Source organism: Aulonocara stuartgranti (genome assembly GCF_965226115.1).
Source record: "Aulonocara stuartgranti genome assembly, chromosome: 23".
NCBI lineage: Eukaryota > Metazoa > Chordata > Actinopteri > Cichliformes > Cichlidae > Aulonocara > Aulonocara stuartgranti.
Window position 1 is genome coordinate 2,208,857 of NC_138958.1, and position 12,477 is coordinate 2,221,333.

General features: G+C 42.7%; 1 protein-coding gene across 1 annotated transcript in view; it reads left to right on the plus strand.

Annotated features, from left to right (window-relative positions):
- Positions 1 to 878: 878 nt before the first annotated feature.
- LOC309700556 (voltage-dependent R-type calcium channel subunit alpha-1E-like) overlaps positions 879 to 12,477 on the plus strand; it is a 63,340-nt gene continuing 51,741 nt past the window's right edge. The window contains exons 1-2 of the mRNA XM_082524155.1: positions 879 to 979; positions 1,133 to 1,272. Of these exons, the coding sequence (XP_082380281.1) occupies positions 887 to 979; positions 1,133 to 1,272 (233 nt within the window). The 5' untranslated portion in view covers positions 879 to 886. The remainder of the gene's footprint in view (positions 980 to 1,132; positions 1,273 to 12,477) is intronic.

Genomic DNA, 12,477 nt, shown 5'->3' on the forward strand with positions numbered 1-12,477 from the left:
TCAAATACTTGGCATATCTCGCCATGGTGTGTCCTTTAAGAAACTGGACATTTGGAGGACAAAGGAAGAAGTGATAGGCCTAAAACAACATGAACAGGATCTGGAAGTCATGTTCTTAAGAAATTAAAAAAGACCTGACACAGGAACTGAGAGATGCATTTGGCCCTTCAGCTGATTCATGGGCCGTTTGCTGAAATTTAAGCAGAAATGGTCTCAGTGCAGGAGTGGCATTCAAGAAGCCATCCTGAAGCATTCATCATCTAAAAAGAGAACAGAACAAAAAGGCAGCCAACATCCAAAGACGAGCTCTGAACGTCCTTCATAGAACCTGGAGAACTATTCCTCGAGAACAATTAAGGAAATCACAAGAAGTCTTGTCCAAGAAAGTTCAGGCTGTGTTGAAGAATAAAGGTGGTCATGCCAAACATTGGATATTAAGGTTGTTACAATGGCACAAACTCTGTTTTTAGCTCACAGACTGTATTTCAGTGTGTGTTTAAATGTGTTTTAAAAATCATTGCACCTATTTCTCATTTTCAAAGCAACATGTAAAGAAATGAGGGGTTACTCAAGATGCTTGCATATACTGGCAATTGCTGACAGTAAGAAAAGCATAGAATCGATAGTATTAGTCTTTAAACTAGCATAAATCCAGAAAAAGGATACTAAAATATAGCCACTGTAGACGTAACCTATGCATCCACTGCCAAACTCCCAGTCAATAGTTTTTTTTATTATTAATCCATCTTTCTGTTTTTGGAGCATCATGACGGGACTACATATGCAATTTCATCTCACAACTTTATGCTGCATAATGAAAAACAAACTGTTGACATTATCTGAGCCAGTTGCTCCTTAACTTTAGCCTTCCACTCCATTTGAGTACATGATCCTCGCCACCATCATCGCCAACTGTATCGTGTTGGCTTTGGAGCAGCACCTTCCCGGAGAGGACAAAACACCCATGTCCAAAAGACTGGTGAGCTGCACATGATCCACAAACACAGTCACAACTCATAATCTCTCAAATCAAAATATAAGACTGTTTGAAAACGCACGACACTTTCATTTGCAGCAGCTCTTTGTCAGCTCAGTGTGAAATTATAATTTCTCTCTTGCTTTGTACTCACAGGAGAAGACAGAGCCCTACTTCATAGGGATGTTCTGTTTTGAGGCAGGCATAAAAATCATCGCCCTGGGCTTTGTGTTTCATAAAGGCTCTTACCTCAGGAATGGGTGGAACGTCATGGACTTCATTGTGGTCCTCAGTGGGTGAGTCCAACAGTGTGTGCATGTGAATGTGTGTACATTTACAGATCTGTGAAACAGGATTAGCATCTTGAATTGAAAAGGCTGGCGACTCTATGAGATTTATGGTGTGAAAATACAGTGCGCAGTGTTCTTAGCCTCTTTTTTAAGGAGCTCGCAGTTATTTCTAGCACCATTGGCTTCAAATGCTTTGCCTACTTGTTGCTTATTCATTGGTAATGTTTGAAACCTGAAAATCTTTCTTTTATTGTGGAATTTATGTTGCTAAAGCTGATGAGTGAACCATATAAAAGTCACACAGGAAGTCTTTTGTGTACCTTATAATGAAAGTGGGACGGTGGGAAAGTAAACCTCTTCTAAACCAACTGTTATTTGCTCTTTTTGTCTAAACTTAAACACATTATACTATGAATAATGCTACTGGTGCCTTGCTGGGGAAAGAACCAGGTGAGGATGAGTGTGCCATATCATATTTCATATTCATAATATAGGACATGTACCTGTGTATACAGCCAACAGTGACCTTTATCCAAACAGAACAGAGTAAAGGACATTTGCATCGTGCTTTTTATTCCATTAGTACGTTCAGAGTAACAGTTTCTATTTGCTTGAATAAGTTGTGCAGTGCTTAGTATTCACATAAAGGTACTCTTCTGTTTTTATGTAGCTGATTAAATTAACATTAGAAAAAAATATCCCAAAATTTAATTTTCCAGGAAACGCGCAGAGGGACAGATGTGGAGAGTCCAGAGCTAAACTGTGGAGAGCCAAACACTCAGTGGCAGCTACTGTACATAGTCTCCCAGGCAAAAACTCCAGGGGGGGCTCCAATCAGCATTCATCACCATTATGTTATAAATAATCTGACACTAATAGAGCAGAGCTGGACACATCAGGCTGCCGTGCTAGCTAAGTTCTAACTTCAAAATAAATTAAATAATTTCATTTCATTTAATAAATGATGATTTAAGTCTCCCCCACAGTTGAGGCTAGATATATGTGTATATATATATATACATTTATATGCTTGTGGTGCTTTATCAACTCTAAAGCTTTCAGAAAGGTGTTTTAGTGCAGCGGTCCCCAACCCCCGGGCCTCGGACCGGTACCGGTCCGTGAGTCGTTTGGTACCGGGCCGCGAGAGTTGAGGCTCAGGTGTGAAATGTTTGGTTTTCAGGGTTTTTATCGGTTTTCAGCGTTATTTTGTTATCGTTTTTATCGTTAACTCGGTTTTCCTGGGTCTTTTCACGTGTGTTATGAATCTTATTTTTTTCGGTACGGGTACTGGTTTTATTTTGTTGTATTTATCCGCGACACCTTAAAGGCCGGTCCGTGAAAATATTGTCGGGCATAATCCGGTCCGTGGCGCAAAAAAGGTTGGAGACCGCTGCTTTAGTGCAATCAAAACTCTGCAAGAAACCACAAAACATTTAACTATATCTGTTGTTATGAAACCCACCAGAAAAAATATCTAATGAATGTAAACATTTTGGCTAAAGAGGTCCTCCCTCTCTCAAGTTTTGGTCTGCTGTAGCAGAGCTGGTCCTCAAGTGTCTGAAATTCAGCACACAAACAACTTGTCTGATCAACAGGTTGTGATAACGCAGTAAGAGGCTGCGCTCTGCCAGCACAGGCAGGGAAGCTAAACATGAATGTGAATAAGCCTGAATTTGAAATACTTAAAGCAACAGATTTGTAAATATTTAATGAGGAGAAAGTACACGTGTGTGGACCTCAAGGCCAGTCAGTTTTGCTCTGTGAATGTAAACATGACCAACCATGAATTTCCACACACTAAACTTCAGTGTGCTATGACCAGAGCACTGTACTGGAAGCTGACTAAGCTGTTGAAAAGCATCTCACTCAGTGTACTTACAGTACATTAATTGAATGGGAGTTAAAGACTCTGGGGATGCTCAGCCTGCTCTGTGGGGGGGGGGAAGGTGTTGCATTATAGTGCATTTTACAGCAGTTAAATCCTCGGGAGACACGAGCGCCTCATTGTCAGAGCAGAGAGGGAAATGCTCATGGTTCAAAGGAAGAGCTTGATGAGACAGCAGATCAACCTCGACACCTGTCTCTCGCTCACACACACACACACACACACACACACACACACACACACACACACACACAAATGAAATATTAATCAAGTCACAGGATAGAAGTACAAAGGGTGGCAGACACGGTTCTTAGAGAATTCTACATGATTCTGGCTGTTCAATTATTGATGAGGTCGGGCTTCTCATGATACTCCGCTCGCTGTTGGAGAGAGGAAGGACGTGAAGTTTGAGGAGAAAGATGGAGGAGAGGAGGGCACGGGAGAGGGGCGGCGTGGAGAGATGAGTTTTGTTCCCGCCTCAAGCCTGTTGATCGGCTGACGCCACTGTCACATACTCTTGTGAGGACACTCAACATACAGGCTGTTCTGATGTGCTTGTATCTTCTGAGTGTGCTGGGCTCCCGTCATGTAAATGTAAATGAATGCATCTGCGTGTAAGTTTCACGTGATGATGTTTCAGATGAATTCCATCTTTACCGAACAGATATTTGGGGCAAAAAACAGATGAAGGAACTTTTATAAACGTGAACAACAGCAGCTGCATTTATTCCACTCTCGCATGCTGTGGGTTGAATTTGAACTACCAGTTGTGACTCAGGGCGGAAACATGCTCGATCTGGCTGAAATAGCCTCTAAGGTTTTATTGTATTAATATTCATCATGATGAAGTGAGCTGCAGATAGTTCCCTCTCTAAATTATCATTTTAGCCCGTGCAAAGATAAATTAATGAAAATGTTCTCACCGTGTCTCTCTCTGTTTCCCTTTTTCCTTCCACCCGTTCAACACTTCCAGTGCACATCAGCACTTCCAGACTTCTAGGCTATCACTCTAGGTTTGCAACTTTATTGGAAAGCAGATAAATGTTATGAGATCTGGTTGGTATTATGAGATGTAACACCAGTTTTGTCTATCAGTCAGTAATTAGGAGGTCTCTACAGACAGGAAGAGTCTGAGTGTGTTGCAAATATTCTGCATATAGATGCTTTCAAATACAAACACTGAACTGTATTCATATTCCATTACAGTCGCTTGGCAGCGTCCCTCTATTTTTGATTGATTGATTGATTGAATCTTTATTTTGAACATGTTGAAAAAGTACAACAAAATAGAATTAAAAGAGACAAATGAACAAAGCGAAACAAAAGGAAAGAGAGCAACCACAACTCCAAATAAAGTTCATGTTCAAAAAGGAGCAGGAAGAAGCAAAATTGCAACCAAATTTTCATTGTGGTTGTAAAGCAACACTTTCATTCGTGTAGCACTGCAAAGAAAGTTTCTGTGCAATGAGACGGCGACAGCTGAGCTAAAGTAGGAGCAAGAAAGACTGAAACGGTGACCAGTCAAGCGATTTTTATCCCTTGGCTGCAAAAAGGTTGATGGGGTGTTGGCCTGACACCCTCTGTCCTCAAAGGATGCCATCCAGAAACTTCAAGAAAGATAAACAGGCAGAATAACTGTTGATGCAAATAATCAAAGTACCAATAATCAAATTAACATATGGAGAAACAAAAAGAGTGAACATTTAAGGCAAATACAGCATTACATATTCAAAAAATGTGCGTCAAAGAAGACATTGAGCAATATTAGATGCTGCTAAATGTTTCAGGAGCATGTGAATGTTGACCTCAGAGTGCAGTCAGTCAGTTAACAGTGAAGTGAGAGTGTGCTCTGTGCTCTTTGTGAGCCCCAAAGATATTAAGTGGGGAAAAGACGATTACATATTTTGTTTTACTCACTTGCTAAATAAACAGTTTGACCTCCATTTTTGAAAAAATGATCACGTGAGGGGATTATTGTTTTTTATTTACCTTGTGGGACTCTGAGAGATTCTGTTTATGTGTGTTGAAGCCTGCAGTCACCAAAACGCTCAGAAATAGCAACTTCAAGTGGACTTGACTTACAAGATTATGAGTTCTTATAGTGCAGTTACAACAAGCCTGCAGTAAATCCACTACGCTTTCAATCACACAGGCGGGAGCACTCATTTAAAACTTTGCCCGTGGAAGCATAACACACGAGTGTTAGCTCAGACTACTAAACCTTTCCTCAGTGAGTACCCCGGACTCCCTCAACATTTTGTGCGAACATGTGTAATTATGGAAGCATTTGCTAAAAGTGTCAACGCTGGAGGCTGTGATTACCTCAGCAAGCTTCCTTGGTGTTTCAAGCTGGCCTGTATTACACAGAGCGCGCGAGTGGGAGGGAGGTATGAAAAACCAGATGGCACTTACTGTTTCCTCAAAAGCTGTTATCGTGTAACGGAGGGCTGTTGTGGTGGAAATTGGAATAGAGGGTTTTCCTCAGGCCCGCTCACATGGTTCACCAGCCGGTTACTCCTGCTGAAAAAGCAAGCTGTGAGGCAGAGCAGCGAGGAGGAGAAGCATGGGAGAAAGAAAGGAAGTGAAGAAGGACGAGATGGATAGAGCTGGAGCAAATACGAAGAAAGACTATTTGCGTAATCGCACATACTAATTGGTATCGTGGTCGACGTGTTGGCTGGTAAGCCCTCCATTAGAGTGGCAAAAGTTGGCAGAGGCAACGCCCACCACGGGTTTGTTTCATCACTGTGTGCCAGACCCTCAGGGGGGTGAGGAGGGGGGGTGGTTAGCTCAGAGGCAGCTGATGAGTGTAAAGATAAGGAACCTGGGAGATGAGCATTTCTCTGTGGCTCTTATATATAGGATAATGTTTTCATAAACATTGCTGCCAAGTTTGTTATGAAGATTTTTTTCAGTCTTTTCTTCTTTACTTCAGAAAACACATCTTGATTTTATTCATTTGGATCCCCATTAACTGTGCCCTAGAGCTCAGCCAGTCTATAGAGATACTGCCAGCTAAGTACCTGAAATGTAATTTTGGAACACCAACAAGTAGAAAGAGGAGAGGGCTGTTTAGAAAGCCTGTGACAGGAAAATGTCTGAAGCACAGAGGGAGGGAAAGATACTCGGGAAAATAAATGATGTAATATGGCTCTGATGTAGCAAACACTTTAAAATATTGTTTTCAAGACTTTGAGAAATCTGTCTGTTTTTCAAAACGGCAGCTAGTTATCTTGTTAATGTGATGCTTGTCTGTAAATGATAAATCATTGAAATATTTTTAGGGCAGTCAAATATTGCTCCTAACGCTCGCTCAAAAGAGCGGCACAAGTCGTACTTTGATTATTCAGGTTTAGTTACATATAAATCCTGTAATGTAATTTTGTTCTAGTGAAACAATCACAAGTAACAAAAGTGAACGTAATGTTTATCGTTCACTTACCATCATATAGACTCATTTGCCACTTTGTTGGGTACACCTATACAACTGGTTGTTAACACGATTATCTCATCAGATATTCAGAGATGTAGGCAGGATCAAGAAGACCCACTGAAGTTCAAACTGAGCATCAGAATGGGGGAGAATGGTGGTCTAGGTGACTTTAAATGTGGCATGGTTGTTGGTACCAGACAGGCTGACCAAAGCACTTCAACAGGCATTTTCCCACCAATCAGGAAAAAAAGAAAAAGAGAAAATATCCAGTGAGGAGCAGTAATCTGGGTGAAATGCCAGAGGTCAGAGAAGAATAGGCAGACTGCTTTGGGCTGATTGGACAATCCAGCATCACAGCAGCAAAACCTCTAATAGACACGCCGGTCCACAGAGTCCACTTCACACTCTGCTTCTCCAAAACATGGAATGAACACGCATGCAGACGTTACAGTTGATCAACTGAACGTTATTTAAATGCAACAGTCTGAGTATCCGTGCCCTTCCCTTTATGACCACACTGCATCCATCTTCTGATGGCTGCTTTTAGCTCTGTGCTCCATGTAACGAAGCTCAAATCATCTCCAACTGGTTTCTTGAATATGAAAATGGGTTGACTACACGTGACTATAAATGGTCTCCATAGTCTCCAGCTCTCAATCCAGTAGAGCACCTTTAGGATGTGGAGAAACAGGAAACCAGCTTTCATGGATCGTGGAAAACTGCAGTATCTGTGTGCTGTCATTTCAATATGGACCAAAATTTCCGAGGAATATTTGAGGGACTTTGTCTCGATTCTTCTCGGAACAGATTCAACAGCTCTGAAGGAAAAAGGAGGTCCAACATTTTGCAAGGTGCATCTAATAAATTGTCTGATGAGTGTATTCTGTAGAGCCGCTGTCGCTAACATTATGTGAAAAATTAAGTTGTTGGCTGTGGTCAAAAATATCTGTCACAATTTGTATAATTAGGACTCAAATGCAGGACACGAGCAGACTGATTAACAAAAGGCAACTTCAGGGGGCTCTCCACCTTGAGCCTGGGATTCTGGCTTTGCTTAGGCACTCGGGCCGCGGCTGGTGAGTCGCCAAGGTTGTCCCAGGAGGACCAACTCAGGGTCAACCGCGACCCCCCCTCAGAGAAGAGCAGAAGAGAGCACTCTATCCCTCTTCTTCTCTTTTATTCCCCCTCTCTTTCTGCCAGCTTTCTCCCCAAATTCACTTTCTTTCTTTTTCTTTTCTGTCCGTTATGGTTGTAATAATCCAAAATAAAAAAATCCTAATAAAGTTCTAATAAAATATGACTATCAAGTGGACAGTTATAATAAATGCCACAATGCCCCACTTGTACTAACAATTCTGATTGCTGCACTGTTGGACACGACAGGGGAAAAGAGTAATAAACTTTAAGCATCAAATCTCCAGATGGTGGAGAGAGAATCAAAATCCAAAAGGACAAAGTGACACAAGAAACCAAACTCACTTCCAGAGTAATTAATCAAACCATGAGAAACTAGAAATCAAATGCTAAGAACTAACATTCAAGATCTACCAAGATGATAATTAAAGTGAAATAGGAATCAAAATACCATCCATCCATCTTCATCCGCTTTATCCGAGGCCGGGTTGCGGGGGCAGCAGCCTAAGCAGAGAAGCCCAGACCTCCCTCTCCCCAGCCACCTCCTCCAGCTTATCCGGGGGAACACCCAGGTGTTCCCAGGCCAGCCGAGAGATATAATCTCTCCAGCGTGTCCTGGGTCTGCCCCGGGGCCTCCTGGTGGGACATGCCCGGAACACCTCACCCAGGAGGCGCCCAGGAGGCATCCTTGTCAGATGCCCGAACCACCTCCGCTGGCTCCTTTCGATGTGGAGCAGCAGCGGCTCTACTCTGAGCCCCTCCCGGACGGCCGAACTTCTCACCCTATCTCTAGGAGGAAGCTCATTTCTGCCGCTTGTATCCGCGATCTCGTTCTTTCGGTCACTACCCAATCAAAATCAAAATACCTCAAAATAATAAAAACTTAAAGCGCTAGAAGAGTAACAATGAACAGAAAGCCTAAACCAAGAGACCCAAACCAGGACAAGAACTTTATAAACCTGTTGAATTATGCTGCGATGTTATCTCGTTGTTTTGTACATTAGCTTGGGAGAAAACAGAAAATGACAGATTTATACCTTAAACTGACAGAGACAGTTCCCTTTGCTGTGAGAGCAGTTTATACTGCAGGCATCAGACTTTATTCTGACCATTTCCTGCTCTGTTACTACTGCCGACCAGAAGGGAGAGCTAACGCGAGAGCTTCAAATTGATTTACATCAGTGAAGCCAACACCCTTAATATCAGCCAGCATGGGATGTGCTATGTTTCTCTCCATCTCTTCACTGTACTTCACATCTCGGCCCTCTTTCACTTGCTTTGGTTTCTTGGCTTCAGTTCAATTTTCTTCAGTTTTTAATACATTTCTTAAGCTTTGCTCTTTAAATGATATTAATATGACAGATAAGTTGTGAACATGCATCACTGCACCTGACTCACTGAAGGCTGCGAGCACAGTCTGTCTGGTGTGTATTACTGTTACTCGTGCGTATGAACCAAATGTGCCACTACTGCACGTCTTTTAGCCAGCAACACCGTATGTCTGCTTGGCATTCATGCACATGTTAGACGTGACTATATCAAACTGTCTCTCACACACACACATATTCACACAGACGTGTCCTCTCCAGTCTTATTTTCCATCTGTTGTCTGATCGATTGATGAGTTCAGACATAGCAGGGGTGGATATGTCCCCCTGAGCTGTTACCGTGGTGACTGAGAACCCCGCCCCAGGTCAGGCTGTCACTGGCTCCAGTCCCGCTGCTACAGTTAGTCGGAAAAGGACAGAAAAGTGCAGATACACCTGTTTCTTTGTATGTTTATGTGCGTGAGTGATGGCAGCACTCTTCTCTCACATTTCATTTGGCCTTTGTTTTAAAATAAACAAAGTGAAACATGATTAAGATGAAGAAAGAGAGAGCAGTTAGTGACATTTGAATCCTCGCGCAGACGTGGTGTTTTACCTGTGATCTCATCCCGAGGCAGTGAATGATGATCATGATGCCGAGGAAGCTGACAGCCTAACAGGTTCTCTCTCTGCCCCTGTGTGCTCTCCCTCCTTCATCCTATAAAGACGATGAATGGGCTGCGAAACAAAGCCCGTGTCAGGGGTCTTTATGCAGTCCAGTCTAGTGTCTGATTAGAGACGATGAGGTGCTACAGTAAGATCAAAGGGGTTCCTCTTTTTGAAGGAACTGAAGTCAAATGAAATTCAATTTGCAACTTAAAGTTACACAAACTGAGGGAGGGTCAGGGCCATTTCTCAGTCGTGACCTGGCAATTTGTCTTCACGAACTCAATTTTACTCAGAATTTAATTTTTGCTTGCAGTAAATCCTCTCCAGTCTTACATTTGTCTCTGAACGAGATCTGGTAAAAGACGTGATTGACAAACTACAAAGAGTACGGTCGCAACTGAAGTCTCCTCAGAAATCCAGTCGAGCGCTTTAACAGAACACTCCTGAATATGCTCGGAACACTCACCACAGAAGAGAAAACTCACTGGAAAGATTTTGTTAAGCCCTTGGTCCACGCATACAACTGCACCCGGAGTGATGTTACTGGCTACTCACCCTATGAGCTCATGTTTGGTCGACAACCTCGCCTCCCGATTGACCTGGTCTTTGGACTGCCTGTGGACGGCAATCAACTGACTCATTCGCAATATGTCCAGAACCTGAAGTCAAATCTAGAAAAGAGCTACAAAATTGCCATTGGCAATGCGGAGAAGCTCATGGAAAGAAACAAGAGCCGTTTCGACCAACATATCACCCCCTCTGAACTGGACGTTGGTGACAGGGTGCTGGTACGTAATGTGAAACTCCGAGGCAAACACAAAATCGCAGACAAATGGGAACCAGACATCTATGTGGTGGTAAAAAGAGCAGAAAATCTTCCAGTGTACACTGTCCGACCGGAGAACAAATCCAAACCGATTCGTACTCTACACAGAGATCTCCTATTACCATGTGGATTTTTGCCGCATTCCACTCGAACCAACCGAACAACTGTAAAACCAACCAGGAAGCAGTCATTCAACCCTTCTGATGAGGACTGTGCACAACCTCAGTCAGACGATGAGGATGAAATGATACCGCATCAATGGTATGATCCTGTATCAGAGCCTCTGCAATTCACCACTGTCCACAATCTGCCAGAACCGTCATCTGCCGTTCCAGCCACTGAACCTTTACCATCTGATACACCAGTCTGTGAACCTGCTACGCTCCCTTTGCCTCCTCTTGAGCCAGCAGAGAGCGAAACCCCTGACTCAAAAACCCCCGTCAAGGAGGAAGCTCCTGATACTGTGGAATCAGAGGACAGTCTGTCCTCTGCTGAACCTACCAATGTTGAATTGCGGACTGAGTCCAGTATGTCCTCTGCTGCTGATCTACCATCTAACTCTGACACCTCCAGCTCTGAACTAGAACCTCTGAGAACATCAACTCGGACCAGGAAACCTCCGGACCGGTTACAATACTCTACGCTTGGTCAGCCCATCTTGAAGAGTATTCAGGCACTAGTCCATGGCTTAACCACTGCCTTTACTCATGCACTGGAGGATGAAGAGGACCATCTGCTTACTGCCACTGAACAACCTGTCATCCGGACCCAACCACCATGTACAGGGTCGTACATGAGATTGAGGGGGGAACCTGTAACCCATATCAACTACTCCCTGTCACATGACCCACGTCAGCTGATTTGAGGTCCCTCTTCTGATTGGCTCCTTCCATGTCGCGGCAACTCTGAAAACCGGCTGTGGAGGGATACTTCCGGGTTCGACTCCTGCTGTGGCTGTGAGCTTATGGCATTTAGAGCGGTATTGGAAAACAAAGCGTTTTCTCCCCTCAATTCATCTTTAAACTTTAAACTCAGCGGTAAGTGTCCTTAATATCTTTCAACCTTTGGTTGTCAGTAACCAGCCGATCGTTTTCGCGATTAAAAAATGACTTTGTGCGGCAGCGCTCCCACCGCAAGCAGAACTCCGGTTCAAAAACCGCTGTTTTTGAACACTTTTATTTACTTAAGCATGTTAATGGGCTTACTTTGAAACAAAGTGCGATTGAAAGATTATTGTTATGTGTTGCCTTGAATTCGGCTATGCTGTCTGTTAGACAGTTGTTTTTCTTTATTGTTGTTTTTGTATTGTTTGTAGCGAACGCTACTGGAATGTATAGATTAAGCTACGTAGCCAAGATGATTAATGATTTAACTGTTGTACATTGATTGATGATGATTTATGATTTGCATTGTTACCTAGACTTGCAGAAGAGCATATTTTTTTACCGGTAAACTGAATTGAACTTGATGTGCTAATGGACATTTTTCTGACCTACAGGTCAGGTTTTTTTTCCCTCTTTGAATTGATCTTCTTCATATTGAAGTGGCGAGCCGGTAGGACCATTCTTTCTTTTCCCCCACTTAGCCGTCTTTGGATTACGGACATATTTCCCCCTTGTATGAAGCTGGACCCTAAGGAGGAATACCTTAAAAGTGAACTTTAAAAAGAAAAGGACCAAAAAAAAGGACTCTTAGCAAAAGGACTCTTGCACAGAAAAATCACAGCACTGATTTATTATTTAATTGTGGACATTTACGTTGTGTTAATTATTTTGTTCCATTTCCCCTTTCCCCTATTTATTCAATATATTTTTGGTACAAGACATTGCAGTTTTTGGTCTCATCATTCACACCATCTGGGCTCCATAAAGAACTATTTCTTCTGCGCGTCAGTCAGTAAATTCATCCATTGACATAAACTAGTCCTTAAATAACTTAGCGTTACATGATGTTCAGA